We start from the raw sequence: 25,595 nt of genomic DNA, 5'->3' as shown, positions 1-25,595 counted from the left end.
AACAAGACAAGGGCATGGTGTTAAATTACAGTGTAGAGAAAGTTAAATTGCAAGCATGGCAGTTAAAAGGTCAAGCATGCAGCCTCAAGGTCTCACTGAATGAATAATAGATATCTTAGTCAATTTAACAACCAGTTAAAGAAAAGAAAGACTGAAGAATGTCGTCACTGCAGAAAAAAGGGAGGTTTGTGCACGTCAAGAATTAATCCTACTGGTTAAGACCACAGTGATAAATGCCTAATAAAACAAAATGTCCGGTATGAGCATATGGATATTACGTGGTATCAGTCTATCATGTTTTCACACATTTGGCCAATACCTGGATATTTAAACGTATAGGGGGTAATATATACAGAAATTTACAGAATGCTTTTAAATGTTTATAAAGGACATATGCAAAAACTTTACTCTGCACTGCAATATACTGTCTGTATACAATTACATATCTGCTGCAGAGGCAGGAGGGAGGATTGTGAATGTGAACTGGAGGTTGACCACTTGACTAGATAGATTAGATAGATCTTTAGAATGTTTCCAAGTGAAAGAGAAACTCTATCAGTGGCCAGTCAATACATTAATGCAAAATGTTTGCACTAACATGGACAGGTATTCATGCAGATGCCAAATTACAGGAATATTAAAGTGAAACTGTCATGAAATAAACTGAGGAGGTAAAATAGGATCACTTTATTGACTTTTGTGCTGTTAATAGCACAGTTTCTGTGATTATTTTGAAGGGAAATAAATAATGACAAATATTATTAGTGATTAAATATACTTTTCTTAAAAGTTACAGTTTGTATGCAGTGTTATGTATATTAATGCTGTTCTGACAACAGACTTTTCTTTCACAGAACTCCCTGTCCAAATATACCTGTTTGTCTCCTCCCAAGTTTTCTTCAGGCGGTGCACGGAGTTGGAGTTAAGTGCTGAGATGATAGCATACAGAGAAGAGAAGTTTTTCCTGGCACGACATTCCTAAGATAAATGACAAGTAATTTAACAAAATGAGTCAAGTCAAAAAAAAAAAAAATGCAAAACACACAGTAAGGAAAAGGTTACATAAAAAAAAAAAAAAAATCACCAGTTTTAAAACAAACTATTCTATTTTCTGAAAATATGTTTTCCATTATAATGTTGCACAGAATTAAAAAATGAATAAATAGCATCAGGTCCTAGCCAGTCTATTATAGGTTAAATATGAAAGTACAGGAAAAACCGCTACCATCTGATCAGCCATAAATGACACTACAGTTCCAGACAGCATTGCTAAAAATAACAGTCAAACACTTCCCCAGACTTAATCATGAGCACTAACTCCAGTCATCCATGCACAACTTTTTGAATTTAGAAAACATCCTTTTTATAATGCTGGAAACATGCCTCAGCGGTTTGAATCCACTTCTCCAAAATGCGTGCACGCTGTTGGCTGCGCAGCTGAGTGTTACACAGGCATGTTGACATCACGGCATTGATGAGCTTGTTGAACTGGCGCACAGTGGCACGTACTGAAGGACAGATATGCTCCATGCCCTTTTTGTCACGCTGTGTCCAGATAGATCCCAGACAGTGGTAGGGCACCACTTTCACAAAGAGTTCCTATATTGTCAAAAAAATATAAACTGTCAAAAGTGCCAAAATTAAAAATTATTACAACGTCTTCCTGCCACATGCATTTATTTCCTAAGACATCTGTTGAGTTAATTTCAAAAAGTCACACAAGCAGTTAAGTATACAGAGAAAAGAGGAACTGCACAAAGAAAAAAAAAACCATAAGCATACTCAAGGAAAACAATTTAGACACACCAAAGCAATCAAAAAAGTAACAGTTAATAAATAAACAAATACTCAAAGAAGCCCATAGACACCTAGATTCAGCAATATGACAATATCTAAAAGGAGGCATCTAACTATGTCATTTATTCTCTTGCTATTTAAATTAATTTAAAACTCTAAACATGAGTCACTTTGATATGCATAGTAACCAACTTTCCACAATGAACACCTCCAGATATTGGTGGCCCTATAATGTAAGTCTAAGAGTAATGGCTTATCACTTTGAAGATGTTGCATTAGCATTTGTCCTGTTACTATTGCTGTGCACTATGGAGTTATTCCTAGTGTTTTTATAGCATATTGTACGATTAAAATATAAGGAATTTTAAAATACAGGCTGAACAAATTAAGAAATAATCTGTCCCTTATTCCACACACACTTTCCCTACTTAATCAAAAATTGCAAAATATTTAAACTTAAAGAATTACAATAAGAATAGTCAAATGTTATATATACTGTGCATCTGGAAAGTATTCACAGTGCATCACTTTTTCCACATTTTGTTATGTTACAGCCGTATTCCAAAATAGATTAAATTCATTTTTTTCCTCAGAATTTTACACACAACACCCCATTAATGACATGAAAAAAGTTTACTTTAGATTTTTGCAAATTTATTAAAAATAAAATAATTGAGAAAGCACATGTACATAACCATTCACAGCCTTTGCCATGAAGCTCAAAATTGAGCTCAGGTGCATCCTGTTCCCCTGATCATCCTTGAGATGTTTCTGCAGTTTAATTGGAGTCCACCTGTGGTCAATTCAGTAGATTGGACATGATTTGGAAAGGCACACACCTGTCTATATAAGGTCCCACAGTTGACAGTTCATGTCAGAGCACAAACCAAGCATGAAGTCAAAGGAATTGTCTGTAGACCTCTGAGACAGGATTGTCTCGAGGCACAAATCTGGGGAAGGTTACAGAAAAATTTCTGCTGCTTTGAAGGTCCCAATGAGCACAGTGGCCTCCATCATCTGTAAGTGGAAGAAGTTCGAAAGCACCAGGACTCTTCCTAGAGCTGGCCGGCCATCTAAACTAAAAGATCGGGGGAGAAGGGCCTTACTCAGGGAGGTGACCAAGCACCCGATGGTCACTCTGACAGAGCTCCAGAGGTCCTCTGTGGAGAGAGGAGAACCTTCCAGAAGGACAACCATCTCTGCAGCAATCCACCAATCAGGCCTGTAAGGTAGAGTGACCAGACGGAAGTCACTTCTTAGTAAAAGGAACATGGCAGCCCGCCTGGAGTTTGCCAAAAGGCACCTGAAGGACTCTCAGACCATGAGAAACTAAATTCTCTGGTCTGATGAGACAAAGATTGAACTCTTTGGTGTGAATGCCAGGCGTCACGTTTGGAGGAAACCAGGCACCGCTCATCACCAGGCCAATACCATCTCTACAGTGAAGCATGATGGTGGCAGCATTATGCTGTGGGATGTTTTTCAGAGGCAGGAACTGGGAGACTAGTCAGGATAAAGGGAAAGATGACTGCAGCAATGTACAGAGACATCCTGGATGAAAACCTGCTCCAGAGCGCTCCTGACCTCAGACTGGGGAGACGGTTCATCTTTCAGCAGGACAACGACCCTAAGCACACAGCCAAGATATCAAAGGAGTGCCTTCAGGACAACTCTGTGAATGTCTTTGAGTGGCCCAGCCAGAGCCCAGACTTGAATCCGATTGAACATCTCTGGAGAGATCTTAAAATGGCTGTGCACCGACGCTTCCCATCCAACCTGATGGAGCTTGAGAGGTGCTGCAAAGAGGAATGGGCGAAACTGGCCAAGGATAGGTGTGCCAAGCTTGTGGCATCATATTCAAAAAGACTTGAGGCTGTAATTGCTGCCAAAGGTGCATCGACAAAGCATTGAGCAGAGGCTGTGAATACTTATGTACATGTGATTTCTCAGTTTTTTTTTAATAAATTTGCAAAAACCTCAAGTACACTTTTTTATGTTGTCATTATGGGGTGTTGTGTGTAGAATTCTAAGGAAAAAAATTAATTTAATCCATTTTGGAATAAGGCTGTAACATAACAAAATGTGGAAAAAGTGATGCGCTGTGAATACTTTCTGGATGCACTGTAAACGTACAATTTATAAAAACTATAGAAATTTTTTATATTTTTTGTTCTTATAAACAAAATGGATCAAGCATCTGAAAAACAATATAAAGCTAAAATGTAGCATACACAAATATTTTAAATTGCTGAAATTGCTAGAAAACTGGGAAAAGGCAAATACATCACTGGAATTTGGTAAGAGTATCCCGAGAAGTAGAAGGTGGGGCTTGACACCGGCATGAGTGGAATGTACAAGCCTCCCTAACACATGGAGTGGGCCAGAAGCTGAAACATGTCACCTGGTAATGAGAAACAATGGCTACTGTGTCTCCCTGGAGACATAAATGAGGACATTCAGGAGTTTTTCAGATAATATTATCATTTCTAAGGCTACTTTGCTTCCTTCTCCATCTTTAATAACGACACATATTACACGTAGTATAAAAACTAACTTGTGGTAAATGCAGTTAAAGAAGCATACATTGTTTAACTTACATTACAAATAAGAAACATGGTATTTTCCAAAATAAGACACAGCTTTCAAAAATCAAGTGTTATACTTTAGCTCTGTAAAGGCAAATGTGATCTAGACAGATAGACAGATAGATACTTTATTAATCCCAAGGGGAAATTCACATAATAGTATACCGATACAAAAAACAATATTAAAGAGTAATAAAAATGCATGTAAAAGCAGACAGTTGCCAATTGCTACATGAAATGTAAAACAAACAGTAATTATAAATAAACAATGCAAAGCAAATTTGTGCTGGAAGACAGATAAAGAAGGAACAATATCAGAATTGAAGTCCAAACTCAGTGAAATTCATAGCTGAACTATTCTCTAAAGTAACTGCAGTGGATTTCTGATCTCACACTGAGATCTCAGCAGCCTACCATATATATGGATTGAATGCCTCAACAAGTCTTATTGTCCGTTTCAACAAACTACAGCCCAAATTAAACTTCATGTTCCTTCTCCGACAGAAAGAGGAGATTATATTTGAAAACAACTACATTTTTATTTTCCCCCGATTTCTCCCCTGTAGCAGCTGCGAAACGCGCCTCATATCACAGTATCAAACAGCGTCCACGCAGTGCGGATGTCAGATACAGCCTCTTGAACCTACCAAATTTTGAATATTGAAGGTCTGTTTTACATTTTTAGCTTTCTGAATGAAGCAGGAAAAGAGCTAAGCAGACTGATCCCAACATCCTTTTGAAACACGATCATGAGTCAAACTGAGTTCTGACAAATCAAAGAATATTCTTCTTGCGACTTGGACCATTTTATAATGCGACATTTACCTATTTCCTTTTCAGCTACTTTTCCATATTTGTCTTTTTAAAAACTGTAATTATCATATTATATTGAAATTTATTTGATTGAATATATGTACTTTTTGGCAACTACAAGGTCACTAGCTATTCACAGGGTACTACTTCATATCCTTGATTTGTTGTATTGGGAATGTACGCTGGTTTGACTTTATGTCAAACGAGCGGTTGCTCATAGAGTCACGAATGAGGCATATTACCTACATTGTGAGGGAGCGTCAGTTACGGCACTACAGCCATGTGCAGTGATTCCCCAAGGGTGATCCGGCTCACGGGATCCTCATTGTTGAGGACCCGAGCAGCTGGACCAAGCCAAGGGGATGCCCATGTAACACCTCAATGCATCAAATTGATGGGTCATTTCCAGAGGGTGGGACTGAACCACGTGTCTGCCTGGGGGGTTGTCAACCAAGATCCTGATCGGTTTTGTCATGTCGTGGTTGCGGCAATGTGCTGTACCAGTGCATGCTCCCCAACCTGAGCTGACCTGACCTGAATGTACTGTTATATGTTATCTCAGTCTCCATTGGAACTGTTTAACATCATTCCTTAGGATTTATTGTATTGGGACTGTACTTAAATACATTTTATTTCTATAGCTCAAGGTGCTTCATAGATTCTCATAAAGAAACAGCAGGTATATGTAACATTGGATACAGTTGTTCCCTGAATAGAAAATTTAAACAGACCGATTACATGATATATAAAGGCATTAAATAGAATAAAAGACAATAAAACAGAGTAAAAAACTAAATTCAATACTAAAACAAAAGTCTGGAAAATAACATTACTTGTGATATAACACACACTCAAATTATACTGAGCATCTGGACAGGGAGGAAGACTGAAATAGGGGGCTGAATGTCAGGTTAAGTTTAAGGCCATCCTGAACAGGCAAGTTTAAAATTGTTTTAAAAAAAAAATGAATGGAGTCAATGGATTGAACTAATTTCTCATTTTCTCAAGTTAGTGCCAATTTGCAGGAGTTCAGTTTTGTTGCAATTTAATTTTAAAGAGTTCTGCTCCATCCAGATTTTAATTTCACTGAGGCAAGTTGTGAGCTGAGAAAGCCCTGATGAAGTTTCACTTTTAACAGTGAAACAGAGTTGAATACCATCTGCATAAAAATGATAACAGAGTCCATAGCTACACATGATATGGCCAAGGGCAAGCATATAGATACAGAAGAGCAGAGGGCCAAAAACAGAGCTCTGAGGAGCTCCCTGTGTAACTGGCACTGAACTGGATTTTCTGTTGCAAAGACTAAGTAACTCTTGTCTGTGATTCAGATAGGACTTAAACCACTGGAGGGCAGTACCAGATGGCGCTTTTCCACTGCATAGTACGGCACGACACGGTTCAGTTCAGCTCACTTTTGGGGGGTTTTCCACTGGGAACAGTACCTGGTCCTTTTTTTAGTACCACCTCAGCCGAGGTTCCAAGCGCCGAACCGTTACCAAAACGTGACGTGTAAACTCTGCTGGTCACTGATTGGCCGGAGAAAATCGTCATTACTGCGTCACTGGCTATTCTTTTCTTTTAGGTACACACACGCGGAAGTTTGTGTCCCGTCTCTCTATCGCTGGACGCAGTTTGTTGCATAAGTGGATGAATGTTTCTTCAGACATTCAAAAGTTCTCCAGCCACTGAGTGTTTGTAAAACCGGGAACAATCACATACCACCACTCTGAAGCACGGTTAAATGTCCAAACAGATGGTCTGTTGCGGCAACTTTTTTGCAAAATGTGGAAGATCTGTAATATACAGAATCAGCATTTTAATGTTACACTGGCAGTTAAGTTCATTTTATGCTTTGCAACAGTGATATAAGTTAGCTAGTGATGTGCTTTTTTTAGATGCTTACCCTTGCGTGTCGTCGAGCTAAAGTGTTGTCGTTGTCTGCGTGTTGTTGTAAAAGTTCCACGGTGTCACGGCAGTAGAGGTGGCGCAACTATAACGACGCGTGATCCCGCCCACTCTAAAGCGGTACTAAACTGCAGTCGAAACGCAAACCGAGCCAAACTGAGCCGAACCAAGGTGAGCTGTACTGAACCGTGCTGTGCCGTACTATGCAGTGGAAAAGCGCCTAGAGATACCCAGCATGTTCTCCATTCTGGACAGTAGAAGGTCATGTATGACAGTATCAAATGCAGCACTAAGATGTAACAAAATTAATATGCTGGTTTGTCCAGAGTCTGCTGCCATGAGCAATCATTAGTCACCTGAAGCAGAACAGTTCCACAACTGTGCTGTGCCCTGAAACCTGACTGAAAGGGTTCTATCAATTTATTAGAAGTTAAGTAATTGGTGAATTGGGAGGCTACATCACACTCAGAACCTTTGACAGAAAAGGACAGTGACAAATAGGATGAAAATTGTTAAGACTGTCAACATGAAGACCAGACTTTAACAGTGGGGTTACAGAAGCGACTTTAAAAGTGGCTGACATAAAGCCAGTGTCAAGGGATGTACTTATTTTTGTCGTAATAGTCAGGATTATACCATAAAGGCAGGGTTTAAGTTTGTTGGTGATGGGGTCCAGTAAACAGGTAGTGAGCCCCTCATCTTACAAAGCAGGTCATTAACAAATGCAGATGTGACTGGTGAACATTTAGAAAAAGAGCTGGATGGAGTAGGAAGACAGATTAAGATATAAATGGATGATGGATTTATATTAGTTGAATTACTTAGATCTTTAATTTTATTGCGGAAAAAGTGGAGGAACTTTTCAGACTTCATTAGAGGAGGTAATTGGGCCAGATCCAGGTTGAAGTAATTTATTAACTATAGGGAACAAAACCCTTGGGTTATTATGGCCACTTGCTATTATTCTGCCATAATGTTTGTTCTTGGCTGCAGTTAGTGCGTCCATGTAAGCCTTTTGATGGTCAAATAAATCCTGGATGTGCACAGTGAGGCCAGTCCTACGTGACATTCTCTCAAGGCGTCAACCTTATTTCAAAGTTGATTGTGTATATTGCCGTAAACCCAAAAGTCAATCAATAACAATAATGGTATTTTACATTCCCAAGAATGTCTTCTTTCAAATAATAAATTTCCATGTTGTCTGCTCTCTTCCATTATTAAGTTATGCAATTTTCACATGTATACTCCCTGGCGAACAGCGCATCACAACTGAGTGAATCTGCTTAAAGAAACCTCCTTATGCTTTAAGGGAGCCGTTTTATCTAGTGCTGAAAGAAGAGCTGTGTTATAGTGATCAAGATGAATATCTAGTTTTGATGGAATAGGCGAAGACAGAAAAAGATCAGAAATGAAACTAGCAAGGATAGAAAAACAGATTTTTAAGGTTTCTGAAAGAAATGTAATGTTTACAGGTAAGAGGAGGGAGAGGTAATGAGACGATGAAAAGTACTGCTTTATGATCAGAGAGTCCCGAATCATTGCTATAAATGTTGCCGACAGATAAGCTAGATGTGCAGTCCAATATATGACCACCAGAGTCCAGTAAGGATAGGAATTTATTTCTCATCTTACATGTAGTAATGTCAGTATGGATGTTGAAATTGTCAAGAAGAATGACTCTTTGAGAAAGGAAACTTAATCCAAATCAGACAATGACAAAAATATCTGCAATATATTCGACTAAAATATGCAATGACAAAAATATCTGCAATATATTCGACTAAAATATGCTCAACAAATAAGTGAACTATACATCTCTTTCCAGAAATGATTTCCTTCAGTATAACTAGGGGGTTTTGCGACCTGCTCGCTTCGCTCACCAACCTCCGTGCTTGCACTATGCTCTAGCCTCTTTGCGGTTCTGACGCTCATGTATGGAGATGCGGATGTACAATTTACTAACTATTTTACATTACAGCGAGTAATTAACCATATTAAAAAATATTAAAACATAATAATTTGAATGTAAATTATGTTTCAGAGTTATTCATTGCGTAATACGATTTCGTTCTGTTTGGCTTTGGAATTAACATGCAAAAACTTTTTGAACTTACACTTTTACTGTAAAACTTAAGTAAAAACTATTTTTTTAATTAAATTTTCTTCAGTATCGTATTGAATTGTGATTCTGTGTTTGGACTTTCATCGTGACAACGCCACATATAACTGCATGTATCGAATTTCATTTCTTTCTCTCTATTAGATAAAACAACTTTTTCGAATGTTTGGCTCCGAGATTTGTAAATTGTCCTTGCAAAAACTAATGGGAAACTGCTAATGTTTTAATATGAATAGCATATCAAGATCTCCTTTGTTGTGTAATGTTATTCCTTGAAGATGTTCTACATTATCTTTCTTATCTTTTTCTATAGTAATTCATGCGGAGGAAGACTGGACAGTGTTAACAGTTGTAGATATTCTTCAGAATATTGCAAGTTGATGTTTTCATCTTCTGCACGATCACCACCAACTGTTTCAGCATAGTCTATTGATACACATTTAACCAATTTGCAATGTAATCGATCGTCATTTTTGGCGTTAATTTGTTTGACTTCATTGTTTCTCGGTGATAGGGATTGCCAGTGTACTCATTTTTACTGTTGATAACCCTTCATGATGAAACGTCTCATCAGAGCAAGAACTGTGTCTGTCACAAGCATTCACATGAATGAGAGGTACCGTGTGAGTGGTTTTCTATGGTTGAGAGGAGGGCATGACTTGAAAACATCTCATGGCCAAAGATTCGACTCGCGGAACTTAGAAAAAAATAAAATCTCCCAATAAGTCTTGTCTTGTTGCAGGATTTTTTTTATTATAATAGAGAGATGTGGAAGGGATTTAGAGCCTATAGGCCAAACTTATACACCCATTCACACTGGCAGATTCAATAAGGGAAAAATCTTTTGAGTATAAGGTCTTCGAACTGAGCAAGATAACCAGAATTCTTGAACAAGACCCATGTAAACATAATTGTAGGATGAGTTTGGGGGTTTCTAGTTACCTCAAACAAGAATGTGAACTTGGATTTCATTAACCTTACAATCAAACTGAAACAGTATAAGCTTGATTGTTATACTTAAATATGTTATAGCAGTGTATATATTAGTACATTTATAGAGAACTGTATAGAAGCAATTAGGCTAATAAAACATTTTTATGCCACAGCTGGAAATGAGCATTCTGAACAATGCTTCTCTCAATGTAAACATCATATGATACCTGGTGTTTGGGAAATGTTAAGGACTGCATATATGTAACACAGTGCCATGTTTTTTTTTTTGTTTTTTTTTAAAAAAAGGCACTCAAAGGATTGAAATAATTTAAAGAACTAAAGAATGAAGCTGAAGTCATCTGCAGATACTTTAATGCCAGCATACACTATATGGACAAAAGTATTGGGACACGTCTCTTAATTATCGAATTCAGGTGTTTCAATCAGATCCATTGCCATAGGTGTAGAAAATCAAGCACCTAGCCTTGCAGTCTCCATTTACAAATATTTGTGAAACAGAGTGGGTCAATCTGAAGAGCTGAAGAGTTCCAAACTTCCACTGGCATTAATGTAAGCACAAAAAAAACTGTGCAGCGCAAGCTTCATGGTTTCCATGACCAGGCAGCTGCATGCAATCCAAGCATCAGATGGAGTGGTGTAAACCACACCACCACTGAACTGTGGAGCAGTGGAAATGTGTCCTATGAAGTGACGAATCACGCTTCTCTGTTTGTCAGTCTGATGGGCGAGTCTGGGTTTGGTGGATGCCGGGAAAACGTTACCTGCCTGACTGCATTGTGTCAACTGTGAAGTTTGGTGGAGGAGGGATAATGGTTTGGGCTAGGCCCCTTACTTCAATTGAAGGGCAATCTTAATACTTCAGCATACCAAAACATTTTGGACAATGCTATATTTACAGCTTTGTGGAAACAGTTTGGAGAAGATCCTTTTCTGTTCCAGCAAAACTGTGCCCCAGTGCACAAAACAAGGTCCATAATGACATGGTTTGATAAATTTTGTGTGGAAGAACTTGACTGGCCTGCACAGAACCCTGACCTCAACCCCACTGAGCACCTTTGGGATGAACAAGAATGGAGATTGCAAGTCAAGCCTTCTCATCCAACATCAGTGCCTGACCTCATAAATGCTCTATAGAATGAACGGGCACAACTTCCCACAGAAACACTCCAAAGTTTTGTGGAAAGCCTTCCAAAAAGAGTGGAAGCTGTTATAGCTGCAAAGGGGGGGGGATCAACTCTATATTAAAGTCTATGTATTTGAATGCAATGTCATTAACGTCCCTTTTGGTGTAATTGTCAGGCGTCCCAACAATTTTGTCCCTATAGTGTGCATCGCATTCATTTCCACATCAGGTGTTTTCTCCAATAAGTGTTTATTCTGAGCATATCACATAGAATTACTACTTTCCACTCATTAAATATTACTTCTGATTAAGCCATCTTTACATTTTTTGAACCCGTCTTCTCCATAAAAGAATTACTGAGACTCAAATCTTGCTGTGGGGAGCAATTATGAAATTGGCCCAAGACTAGGTCATTGGAGAGTATTCAAAGTTACCAATAAACCCAACTACATTGTGATGTCAGACCAAACACAATAAATGCAGTGGCACATGCACAGTGATGTGGCCAAGATAGTCTATAACACTATATGTGAAGAAAGCTTTGGGGTGACAAGGATGGAGAAATGCAGCTTTCTGCAGGAGTTAATAAAAAAGCCAAAATAGCCAAATTCTTCTGTTCTGGAACATTTTAAATTACTTATAAGTTATGTACACTGATTTGGACATCTAAGCAGTGATTCCACTCCTTTTTGGTAGTCTGAGTGCAAAACAGGTGGCAATTTTTGTCTCAATTCAATGATTTTCTTTAGGGACAATTTCTTGTTCTTTATTTTCCCTTGCCCAAGATGAAATGCTTCAAAATGAATAACCTGAAGTAGTGTGGACAATACAAAAAGCTATTTTACAGTTACTAGTCTCTGATATTTAAAATTTTTAAGTTGTTTATAACAGCATTTAGAAATTTAAGTCATTATGTCTTTAAATGTTAGTTTGTCCTTGAGATAACTTCCAGCATTTACTCCTTACCATTGTTATTTAGGTTTCTAACATACTGTATGTCTGAACTCAAAAGAACTTGATTAACCAACAGTTTCCAAAAGGTTTATATATGGATCATACTCCACCAACATTAAAACACTGATGACACTTTTCACATTTTAAATGTAATATTCATTTAAAAAAAGCAACAATAACCTGACTTGGTTTGACAAAGCTGGCCAAACAGCATGGCACATAAAATCTCACTAAAATGCCTAGCAAGTCTTCTGTATGAGACAGAAGCAGCTAGGATAAAAAACAAATCAAGAAATGGAGACACTGCACTCTTTAAACTGCCTTTTCTCTACTATGCTCAAAAACATTTTTTAAAAATAAGGTCCCAGTTTGGGGATTTGTTGTACAATAAAATGACCATGTACAGTTTTCACTGAGTTGCATTATTTGTGCTGATTATGCTATAATTATTATACAATAAATATTCATACAACATAATAAAAACTATAATTTAAATAATAATTGTTAATGTTTAACTAACCAGATTTAGTTTTATACATTGCCTTCTATAGTGAACAGCATCGTAAAGCACTTTACAAGCATAAAACCGAAAGAACAGGGATATTAACAGAGATTTTGTGCCTGCTATCTAACCACAGACTGGAAACATCATCTTTGAGTACGTTTATTTAATGATTTGCAAACTTGCATGAAGGGCAGTTGGACCATAAAACCGGGACACTTCATTCTTCACAACAGTACTCTGAATTTTAGGGGCATTACAACCAAAAACCACTTTGTTGTTAGAAACAGCCCATAATTGACTTTTATATTAACTTAATACAACATATAAACATTAACTTAGCATCTTTTGAGACAACAGAGCAGATATAAAAAAAGAAACTTCATTAGCACACTCCAATCACAACAAGGGCTTTGTCAGCCTCTGATCCATGCTTCCAGACCCAAGAAACAGTTTCTACAGCCACATGTCTTCATCAGTGCATAACTCTACAGTCTAGCCTAACTAAGGTGGAAGAACACAATTATCTTTGTTTGTATGCACTGGTTTTGCCAAGTGTGCTAGGTCCACAGCTTTTGGGTGTGCACATACATGTACAGCTTACAAGGAATGGAGCCTGTAATGTAGCTTTATGCATTCATCCATTTCTAAGACTTGCTTAGACCTTGTCAAGGATGTGAAGAGATTATACATATCTCGGTATCATTGGGTGCAAAGCAGGAATCAAGCCTAGATAGGATAGATAGGTGCACAATTCATTCCTATGCGACAGGTAACTTGATGTTTAAGAGATTCAATGCATTTTGTTATGCAGCATAAAATACCACAGAGCAGCCAAATCTTTGTGCCGGAGCCTCAATTAATTATTAGTTATTTGTATATTGTAGGTGGCATATAAGACTGAAAATGCTAGGCAGTCTATATAGTGTGGTGAAGGTCAATGATCAAAGCAGATCAGGAGACAAACATAACACTGAAAAGATTAAGTGAATTAGACCAAATCTAAAGGCATTAAAAAAAAAAACACAAAAACATACAACATTATGTTGTATACTTTTGAGTGATTCTATGCATTTTAAATTTTTATGTATGAACTATAGCCCCTTATGCACAAGGTGTCCTGCCGGCAGGATACAGAGCAATTTCAAAGTTGTTTGTGTAGGTTACAGTAACCCCACAAGTCAATCAAAAACAGTAATGGTATTTTACAGGCGAGCAGCAGTGAATCTGCTTTTATCAAAGATCTCAGCCCCCCTTTTAATAGAACTGTATCACGGCACTCACATTTCGTTGTTGTAAGCACATGACAGAAAGAAGGCATTTCAGATTGTGGCTTGTTCAAGGTATAATCCACCCAGCCACCACACACTTTGAAAGGGATCGACTGTGCCGCCTATTTTTATCACATTTTAATTGTTCTCTCCATCCCCCACACACCCCAAAATCGGAAACAAGTATAATTACAAACGGAGGTTAAACTTGGAAGTGTATACTTTTTGGGGGAGTTCAGGTGGGATTATGAAGCAAGTGTGATTAGAAATGGGACAAAAGAAATTCACACAGCTCTACTGGACCCTTTGATGGTAATGTCTGGGGAGGAGCAGATTATACCATGAGTAATTCTCATGATCTTACGTCTCAGTGAGTGCCACATGCAACTTAAAAGTGTCTGAGAAACTTTGCTTTATATGTACGGTGTCTATATGACTAGCTCTGTGCTCAGGGATGCCAGTAAAGGCACTGTCCCCACAACTGTAACCAAGCACTCGAAGAATCTGGTATGAAAATGTATGTACTTAGTTTATTCCAGAGGTGAAATGACAGAAAACAACAACAAATCAAATAATTAAAAACACACCAAACTTTTGTGCGGCAACTGCAACAAAAGGCAGGAGAAGAGAGCTGAATTGCAGCAGAAAAAAACCCAAACTATTGTACAAAATGTAATTTCTCTCTCTCTGTGTTTAGTGGTAAACAGAAATTGTTTCATGGACTGGCATGAAAAATAAATTTGAAAGTAAAGGTTTTGATGAGTACATAATTGTACATACAAAAATATGTTAAAAATTGTTTACTTATTTCTTCGGAGTAATATGGGTGTGTTTGCATAGATTTGTTTTTAAACTGGTACTGCAATACTTCCTTTGAGAGATTGTTTAGGTGCAAGAAACTACATGTTTGGAAAAAGGAAAGTATTATTTCAAACAGGGAAATGGGGAACACCTTGTGCCAAACAGTTTATTTTACAATGCCATGGGGTATAACTTATAAACTTGATACAATGATAGCTGATAGATTGCGAGTCAAAAGAAAATTAATTCCAGGGTTGTACAACATAAAATATCTTTGCTATGTACTATAAAGTTCAGTTTTTTTGAAGAGAAATCCCTTAAGCAACAATTTTTTGTGCTTTATTTAGTTGATATTGTTATAAACAAATGTTTATTTTAAAACTTAAAATGTTGTACTCACTTCTCTTTAGCCATTTGCATCAGTAACAATTATTTCTGGGTACTAACCTAACCCCTACCACCAGCACTACGCGCTGACAAAGGGAGCTGAATGCACCCCAACCTAGACGCTCCTCCGAAACCCCTCTTAAACGGTGATACAATGAGAAACAAATAACAGCTGTTGTTTTTTTACCTCCTCTTTTGTCGATCAGCTGCTGGCTTGCTGCTGCGAGATCTACTATCCCGAAACAGCAGTGCTGCGTGCCGTTGTGAAAATTGGGAGCTGAATCTCACCAATGCACCTAAACCTCTTTGATATTAGAAAGTAAATTCTTAACTTACTGTCTCGATCATAGTCAGCTGCTCAGCTATTAGGCTAGAAGGAAAATCCAGCACACCAGTAAAGTCCATGTATGAAAAATCACTGTCTTGGTACTCAGGAGGGGAGCACAGAGGAGGTGCAGATTTTGTTGCTGCTAAAGAGAAAAAAACAGAAAAAAAATAGACAAGGTACATTATTAAAAAAGTGTAAAAGCAACAACAACAATGTTTATTTCAATAGCACATTTTAACACACACGATCTATCTCTAAATGCTTCACAATATGTCAAAGAAATGGTTATAAGCAAAGAAAAACCAATTAATTTTTTTATAGAATAATGATGAATAAATAACATATAAAAATAAATAGCACACGCCAATATAAAACATATATAATTAATAGAATAGTAGAGTCTTTAGATACAGAATCGATTTTCAAGTCCCAAAAGAGGAGTTCATCATTTTGATAGGTATGAACAATAAAATACAGTAAATGCCAATCCAGACTGGTATATAGTTTCCTGGGAAGTACCAGCAAAGAGGCCTTTTTGGCACAATATCAATTTATGTCAAGTAATGAGAAACTGCCAAGATTTACCTGTTTAAACAAGTTGCCTTTAAATAGCCAAGATCTCCAGATACATGTAATCTGACAAAGACACAGCTCAGTCCCAATAGTACAGATGATAGTTATGTGACCTACCTTGTGCCTTCTCTTTGCCATCAGCTGCATTACTCTTAATTGACTGCAATAATTTTTTTGCCCTTCGTTTCAAATCACAGCCCCGGAATTCTCTCTGTAAGATCCCATACAATTTATCTAAAAGAGTTGGATCCCTCAACTCATGGAAGTCCTCAGGATAGTCCTCAAACCAGGTGGAGAAAACAGAAGAGACAGCACTGCAGAAAGGGGAAGAATTTACTAAAAGCATTTTCTTCTCACATGCTTGGGAAGAGTCATCAAAAATGTAATTAATTACCTCTTAAGTTCCAGTTGTTTTTGGGTGTTATTTACTGTAGTATCCTCCAGTGTCAGCAACGAGTACTCTATTCTGCAAGGGGAAAAATACATTTTTGAGGCATCCAGTCATTCTTGGTGCCCTATTACACTCTTGGGATTACAAAAGCAAAGCTACCAGTCATGCAGCTTGCACACAGATCAAAAAGGTGGCTGAGGTGAACAGAGTAAATTACAGAGAAAAGATCACTTACTTCTCCAGAAGGATGGTCAGAACCACTTTTGTATTGCTGAAAGCCCGATATGTAGCCAGAAACACAGATGTGTAAGACGAATCTCCTGAATGGAATGAGTCCAACAGATGTTGGATGAGTTTGTCTAGTGTCCCAGCTTTGATTACACGGATTCGACATGTCTCACTTAGTCCAGCACTATCCTGAGCAGAGAAAAATAAGGCAAACAGACAAACAGGATGACACACTGCACCAAGGGATGCATAGATAAATAGACAATGACTGATGAATTTCACCCAAATTTTAATTTTTTGTTCTTGTTCACTTAAAAAATGCAGATGTTTCAATTACTCAGTCTCCAACTGACATATTTAACTCCTCTATGCATTCAACATAAAGGTATAAACATTGGACTAAAATAAACATGATTCAGAAGAAAGGAGGGGAGTCACTCTATGGCTCCTTGTCTAATACTGTATTAATGATTAGATGGAAGGGAAAACAGAAAAACTGCTAGGACTGTATCAAAATTAGAACAGCTGGTAGAAAATGTAAAAAAATCAAAACTGATAAGACAAATAGATGAATTAGTGTGGGCAAACATTGCATAAATATAACACCATACTACTTTAAACACACTCCTAGGAAGTTTTACAGATGGAAAACTATAGTACAGCATTTTTTCAGTTGACAGTTTAACTAGTTTTAACAGAATCCGTCATGGTTTTATAGTGAAGTTATGGATGCCACAGACCAGTTTCTGAACCACTACACCACACTCCCTTCTTTTGTGGTACTTCAGTTACATTGTGTGAACTATTTAAGGTTTATTACTTGCTAATAATTTCTCTACACTTAACACTGTGCTGCCATAATAATGTTTCACTGGTTACAGGATGTTTTATGAGATAAACTTTTATTTGTCAGTGTGGTTAGGTTTCTCACATAGTCTAGCCTTGGCTATATTTCTGTTGCTACTTTTAAAACTTTCTGTTTTACTATACTATAGACAAACCTCTTTGAATCCCAGACTGTTACAAACTCTCAGTGCACTAAACAATGCAATCCTTTAGCATAATTTGCCATGGTCATCACAAAATTCAAAACAAGTAACTACAATCAAAAATTTTGTAATCAATTATTTCTTTACAACCCATCTTCAAAGAACATAGGGTCATACGTATTTTTATAAAGAAAACAAGGCAGTGTACAAGCTAATTCAAATACCAGATACTGTAAATTATGGAAAAATGCAGAGAGCTATCGTACCTATCAAACGCATTTAAAGAAATGAAACATTGGAATGTCTGTTCATCTTCCTGTTTTCATGAAGACCAATCAATGCACATTGGAACTATAGTAATAAAGAACAAACAACACAAGACTACTGACACAGTCTGACAGGAAGTTGATACCTGTGTGACCTACACACTAACACAGTATGGAGGAATATTTCGGACAAAATGAAATAAATAAATAAATGCGTAAATAAATAAAAGTACTGTGAAATGTGAGCATAAATAAATAAATGTGTCATGAAATGAGAGCCTTAATAAATAAATATGTCATGAAATGAGAGCATAAATAAATAAATGTGTCACGAAATATGTTTTTCGTTGCTTATTTATTTATTTCATTTTGTCCGTAACATTCCTGCAAACCGTCATGAAATACGGCTTGAAATAAAACTGTCAGTTTCACTCATCAAAGTTGAGAGGGTGGGCTCTAACACGCCCTCTAGTTACTGATTGGTGAATCGATAGCACAAGAATTAATTAGAAAAATGCTTACTACTGCCGATTAAATTGATTCTGCCGAAGATATTACGTATTTCAGAGAGAGAATTGAAGATTTATCGGAAGAAATTACAATGTTGGCGGCCCTTTTAGAACTGAGTATTTGACCCTTGTTTTACGAGTATAAAGTCAGTTGCATATTCACAGCAACTTTTCAAACAACTGTACAGCTCTGATCAGTGGTAAAGTTGTTCAGTTCAAAATATTAGGTGGAGCTGCTTTGGGCATTCCATGTCAAAGTACCTAAACTAATACAGCCGTTGCAGCTTACCGTATATCAAACTGGCTCATTCGTCTTCTCTGATACATCATACAGATCTGCAATCTGTTGTACTTTTAAACCGCATAACAGAAGGTGTTCTATTGACTCAGCTGGAATGTCAAAGGATGGACGTCCAGAGCAGGGAACTGCGTCACCTGAACTGGAGTGTAGTAGAGTCCGTTCCACCTGTTCTTCGATAATTTCAAAAACAGTTTCATCTATATCGGAATCTAAAAGGGCCGCCAACATTGTAATTTCTTCCGATAAATCTTCAATTCTCTCTCTGAAATACGTAATATCTTCGGCAGAATCCATTTCATCGGCAGTAGTAAGCATTTTTCTAATTAATTCTTGTGCTATCGATTCACCAATCAGTAACTAGAGGGCGTGTTAGAGCCCACCCTCTCAACTTTGACGAGTGAAAGTGACAGTTTTATTTCAAGCCGTATTTCATGACGGTTTGCAGGAATGTTACGGACAAAATGAAATAAATAAATAAGCAACGAAAAACATATTTCGTGACACATTTATTTATTTATGCTCTCATTTCATGACATATTTATTTATTAAGGCTGTCATTTCATGACACATTTATTTATTTATGTTCACATTTCACAGTACTTTTATTTATTTACGCATTTATTTATTTATTTCATTTTGTCCGAAATATTCCTCCATAACACAGAAGTGATGAAGTCCATCTGAAACACATACCCCCTTTCGCCAAGACTATGTAGGCCAAGTGAAATACAGGCTTGTTCAAACATGTTCAGATGGCTAAGTACAACACCTTTCAGAGATTTCCATGAATATAAACTCATGCCCCCCAACGCCCCTGCTCCCGACATATAAACCAACACTTTTGACAAGCTGACACTTGTTTGTTGTTTACTTTTTTAGTGCCAGGGCCAGCAGTTCTACATATTTTCTTCAGAAAACCAACACTGCAAAACATCTGAGGCAGATAATGTGGACTTTATAGAGTTTGGGGTTTCATACAGCAAAAAGATATGTGAAAAACCGACATATGCCAAATGAAAGAAAAAATAAGTAAAGCTGTTATACAATTTAACAATGACTGTGCTAGCCAGGTCACTCCTCACCTTACTGGTGCTCTGCTGCAGTTGGAGTTGTTTCACTGTAACAGTGTAAATGGCACCGTCATCACACTCCTCAGTGACAGAGGTGGGAGGCGGCTAGAAGAAAGACGAAGGAAAATAGTTAGATCCATTTTGGACTGGTTTCGAACATATGACTAAGATGGGGTGAAAAGACAACAATTAGATGCTTTTTCCAATTGTCAGCTGTTGGGTCATAGAAGACTCTTGTGCAGAAAGCAGACATTTAATGATTCTTTGCTTGGAAAAGGACACAAATTTACAACAAGCACTTACAAAGTCAAAAGAAGATTGAAAACATGTTCTCTATGACCCAGACAAAGAAATAGTGAAGAAACCCAAGGACATCCTTTTGGTTTAGTAAGGAAAGAATAGCACAGCTATGAAAAGTATGAGCGAACTGCATTTGCAACACTTAATTGAGTCACCACCACCAAGATTACACTAAGGCACCACGGGCAAAGGTGCAACCCAAAGCATGCCTAAACAAACATTTCCAGATTTATATTACATTTCTGTAAAACTCTGAATGTTCTCAGAGGGGCCACAACCTTTACCAGCCTGATGGCATCTGAAGTTGAGTTGCACCACTGCCCCTAAAATTGCACATTGTTCTCTCTCTCCATAACCATCAGTTAGATTTTTCACATGCAGGGCATTTAGACTCTGTCCCCAATACTTTTTTCTGAAAAATGACTGGATAAAAAATTCCAAATCATCTTTTGCATTCAACAGAAGATGAAATCATATAAGAAGTATCAACAGCAAGCAGCGTGCCAGCCAAGATCGAGTGTTGCATACCGTTTCCAAAGAACAGTACCACTTAGTCTTCATAGATCCAGATGAACCTCCAAATGTACCCTGCAAAAACAATCCATGAAAATTCAGGCAACAGTTGTAGGCCTGCACTGCTTAAAATGTTAAACTACCACAAGTAATCTAGTCAAAACAGTGGGCCAGCTCTGTTGCACCAGGCGTCTGTTCCCTTGGCTGTGTGGAGCTGAAGGCTAGAAAGTGGCGGACTGACAGCTGAAATGCAGAATCATCTATCTCCTTGTGTCATTTCTGGTGGTCTCTGCCAGATATAGACCCATTGGCATGCATAAATGCCAACTGTAAACATTTTTTTTCTAAACTGGTCCTATTATACATAACCCAGTAAACTGAAAGGCTGTCAAAAAATATGCATTAGGAAATAATGTGAATAGAAGCAGAATGATTCAGCAACCATTACCTTTGGAACATATGTTGTATTGCTGATAAAGCATTACCCCAACAGGCACTATATGAAACTGAGCTCATGCTCTGACTGTGTGGCAGACTGATGGACAGACCAAGTGCAGTAACTATACAAGCCTTATCACTTTTATCGCAAAGATTCAGTTGGCTGCTCATTAGTACTAGTAATGTCTGAATGTTTTTCTTGTTATAAAGCAAGCAAGCGACCAAAAGGTGCTGCTTAAAATAACTATCAGCATGCAGCAATCACATGAGGTTGCCTAAAATAAAATTTAATGAGTTGTGCTGCGAGTACGTAACAGCCCATTATCAGCCTGCTTTGTGAACTAGTGAAGCAAGTAGTTCTCCCTCTGAGACAAACTAAATAGCCTATCGTTGTAAAACTGAGGCAGGCTCAAGCAGACATCCCAGTTTGGGTATGGGATCTTTTATCTCAACACCTGTAGAATCAAAAAATCATCCACTAGTTAAAAGCTCAGCTTTCAGGCATCTTATAATTTTTCACATTGTTTAGAAGTCTGCCTTGGTCTTCTGTTGCTGCACCATGACCACGCATTCCACACACAAAATCTTGAAATGAACTGAATGATGCCCAGAGCCTAGAATGAAAATGTGATTTCCTTTCCACCAGCCACCATATCTTACACGTTGCCATCTTTAAATATCATAGCAAATATACGCCACCATTGGGCCAAAATATCAACCTGACCAACACAATACAGAAGATAGCATGATTGTTAGATTGCGGATAGCTAACGAATTTGCCTTCATAAGAAGGTGTCTTTCCAGGTTCAAATACAACCTTACACAAGATACAACTATAGTACAACTCCTCGTGATCCAATCAAATGTTTTTGTTTTTTCTTATAAAAGTTATTCCTATTGCTCGATCTTTATCGCTTCAAACATCCATAGTGACCAAACACAGACTCACTCTTAAAGCCAACAGTCCAAATCCTCAGATCCCATCATTACTTCAAAGTTATGACACAAACATATCTATACTGCTCTAACATGTGTAATTATCTAGGTAGGAGATCAGGTGCAAATATGTATAAAATATGTGCATGCTAAGGGAAAGTAAAATTTTAATATTAATGAAAGGATGAATAGTGGAACCACCCTTTTAGAATAGAATATTAGAATTTAGAATATTCCACCCAAAATTATTTTTTTGTGTTACTGCATAGTGGTGGCTGAAAAAAAAAAATTTTAGTCTCATGTTTTAATGCAGAATGGAGAAAAAGGAGGTTATGCTATAAAAACTCATTGGTGGCCTGTGCTATGCAATGGCAATCGATGTGTATAATGAAATAGAAAAAAGTAAAGTTACTCATGTTACATAATCCATGTGTGTTGTCCAGTCGCTTGCTCAGAATGTGTAGAACAAATGCTTTATTTCCTAAGATACCGTTAAATAATTACTTCCAAAATTATCAGCATGTACATATACAGGAAACCCAAACACTCGTGAGAGTTACTTTTTGACTTGAAGGCAGAACTCTTGGCCAAAGAATGATGGAGAGAGGAGAGTCTTCAAGTCAAAAAAGTTAATTCCATGAAGCTTTGGGTTTACAGTTTATTCTGATAATTCCAGAAGTAATTCATAATTTGTTAGATAAAATAATGTGTTTTTCACTTTTTGAGCAAGCAACTGGATAACAGATATGAATTATGGGACATGATCAATGTGAGACTTTTTTTCAAAAGGAGGTTCTTCCATATTATTTGCAGTTCTACAGCACTGGCCACAATTCAGTTCTCTTATGGTATTAATTTCTGTCTCTCCATTCTATGTGAAACATGAGATTAAAATTTACTTTCAGCCCCCATTGTAAGGTACACAGGGTAAGTTACATAAAAAATATAACTTTTGAGTGGAATATTCCTTTAAGTGATCACACAATTTAATGGGTATCTTTTGTACAGAAGGTTAGCTGGAATCAAGTTAACCTGCAGGCAGTGTGGATGAGACTTTAGACTTCAAACCCTGAGGTTATGGGTTCAAACCCCACTACTTACAACTGTATGACCATGAGCAAGTCACTTCACCTACTTGTGTTACAACTCAGAAAAACCAAAAGAAAGAAATGTAACAAATTGTACCATAAATGTTGCAAGTCGCCTTGGATAAAAGTGTCAGCCAACTAAGTAAATGGAATCTATATCAACCCAGTTTCCATAAAGATCCAATATATGATTCACTACATAAAGAGGTACTTTTCTATTATTATGACGCAGATCGGTGCGGCCGCCACCCCACTGTCTAAAATTATTAGACTGGCCGACCCCAACCACAGATACTAAACTTAAAGTTAGTGGGGGTGGAGCATAGTTACCTATAGGTCCCTAATGCGTGCGTCATGCTGAAATTAAATACAATTATAATAAAATTAAAAATTCTCATGTGGATGGCAGTTAATCCAGATGATCCTCAATGTGCAAGCTTGTCATTGCTTTAAAACAGAGAGGCACATCATTTTCAGACGTTTCTACTGTCATCACACCTCACGTGGACTTTAGTAGCAAGATCTGGAGAGAAGGGATCAATACCAATCAAAGTCTTTCATTACTTTTAAAAACTTAACTGTTGAATAATAAAATCAGAATGACCAGCGCATACGGTCTCATAGCTCCAGAAACCTGTATTCAGTTTTTGTCCATGTGGAGTCCGGGCATTTGAACTGATTCGAGGCTGTTTCTTCTACATCTCAAAAACGGTAATGGAATAACTGCAACTGTTGGTGTGAGCTTGTGCATGTGGTTGTGCCCTGCCACGAACTAGCCTTCTAACTTGTTTTAGCTACCCCAGACACAAACGAGTTTCTGTTGATAGACTGAAGGGGGCTTCTTTGGTAAAACCTAATCTATTTAATAATCATTACTTTAAAATAACTGTAATCATTACAACAATAAAAGAACTGACCTGATGCCGGTATGCTCTTCATCTACACTCAGGTACGACCCATTTGAAGCTTGCCCTCCTCACCGCAGCCCCCCTGTGTTTAGCAGCTGTCCTCTATATTGTCGTCTCCAGCCCTTCCTTAAAGGCAGCCAGTCCTTTGCCACTCGCTCCATGTTACGGCTTTCCCCCACTAATGTTATCGGACTTACCTGCAGCCTCCGTGTTCGCTCCTTCTCTTGTTGTTTACGTCTGTACCCCGCCTATTTTTAACTTTCTTCTTTTCCCCCCACAAAGGCAAAACCAAACGATGGTTTGCCGCAGTCTGTTTACTTCTAAACGACCATGTGGCAATTGGAGTTGCCCTTTTAAACGTTTCTCGTTTTTCGGTGCCTTCTGTCGAGCGGAACTCTCCAGGTATATAAAGGCCGTCCCCGCCTACCCCAGTTCATTGCTTCAGTCGATATAAATATTTTGTTTCACAGAAGTCTCTCTAGCAACTCTTGTTCCTGTCATTGACAAGATCGCAGCTTACTCTGGAGTTTCACACACAACCAAACGGCTCCACTGACGCTTTTCTACCAGTCTTTAATGTACATTCAAAGAAAGCCAAACCTGAACAAAAAAAATTCTTTTCCTGAGCCGCAGAACTCCAGCCTCAGTGTCTGATGCCGCGCCTCTCCTCCTTAGTGCTGTAATTGTGATGTAGACGTGAAGGACAGAGAGACTCAGAGACGTAAATAAAAGGGGAACTGCACTTGCACAACTTCAGCGCACGCGGGCTAAATATAGACCGATCAAAAAGCCTGCGAGGCCTGAAGGGGGCGCCCTAAGCCTGCCAAGCCTTTAACAAAAGAAGCTTATTAGAAGACAAAGGCAGAATGAACCTCTAATTTTAGGGAGACATCAGGGGCTGGTCCGACAGGTTTCACGAAGCAAACATGAGAAAGAAGAGAAACAAAAAATGACTAAAAGAAGGAGGGATCGTCGTTTTTTTTCTGCTTTTTGCAAGTGGCTCTGTCTTATCTGACATTAAAAAATCTAAAGCCTAAAAAGGCTGAAAATACGTAAACAATAGGTAAGTTTGCATCATCCCCATAATAGGTTTAACCTGTTCGCTGTATGACTTAAGGACCAAAGGGTAAATAAAGTTTAACAAAACGTTAAAAAAGATGCCCCAAATGAAATGCTTTAATTATACTGTAACGCAGCATTTATGAATAAGCCTGCGTGTACAGTATAAACAAAATTCTTTTTTTGGTCCATTATACACATTTACAGTGATGCACAACGTACTGTAGGCATGACGCATGAGCAAAAGGAAGGGCAACTAAGCAAATGTCTGGTGGTTAAGCAAAAATAGTCAAGCACAGGCTTCCTTTGGGGTCGCAGATCTAAGTCTTGCAAATTTAAAATTATCCAGAGTGCAACACACACACACACACACACACATCCGTTTCTGACCAGATTGGCTGTAGTCTTCACTTTACATTTTCAACTTTTAAAGACTCTCTAAGCATATATAGCTGTTGGCTCCCATTAGTTAGTATTTGTTATC

General features: G+C 37.8%; 1 protein-coding gene across 8 annotated transcripts in view; it reads right to left on the bottom strand.

The window, feature by feature from the left end:
- The window catches only part of rgl2 (ral guanine nucleotide dissociation stimulator-like 2), an 84,187-nt gene that overhangs the window by 22,927 nt on the left and 35,665 nt on the right, over window positions 1-25,595 (bottom strand). For 4 of the 8 annotated variants that reach the window (XM_039768931.1, XM_039768929.1, XM_039768930.1 and 1 more), the window contains exons 3-10: window positions 20,698-20,757; window positions 19,882-19,974; window positions 16,742-16,923; window positions 16,510-16,581; window positions 16,233-16,429; window positions 15,551-15,684; window positions 1,384-1,599; window positions 875-978 (exon numbers count right to left, since the gene is read on the bottom strand). In XM_039768931.1, coding sequence (XP_039624865.1) covers window positions 875-978; window positions 1,384-1,599; window positions 15,551-15,684; window positions 16,233-16,429; window positions 16,510-16,581; window positions 16,742-16,923; window positions 19,882-19,974; window positions 20,698-20,757 — 1,058 coding nt within the window. The other 4 variants (XM_039768936.1, XM_039768935.1, XM_039768933.1 and 1 more) reach the window with 4 other exon arrangements.

This window comes from Polypterus senegalus, chromosome 11 (genome assembly GCF_016835505.1).
Source record: "Polypterus senegalus isolate Bchr_013 chromosome 11, ASM1683550v1, whole genome shotgun sequence".
Taxonomy (NCBI): Eukaryota; Metazoa; Chordata; class Cladistia; order Polypteriformes; family Polypteridae; genus Polypterus; species Polypterus senegalus.
The sequence above is the reverse complement of the archived record's forward strand: the minus strand, read 5'-3'. Positions and strand labels throughout refer to the sequence as shown.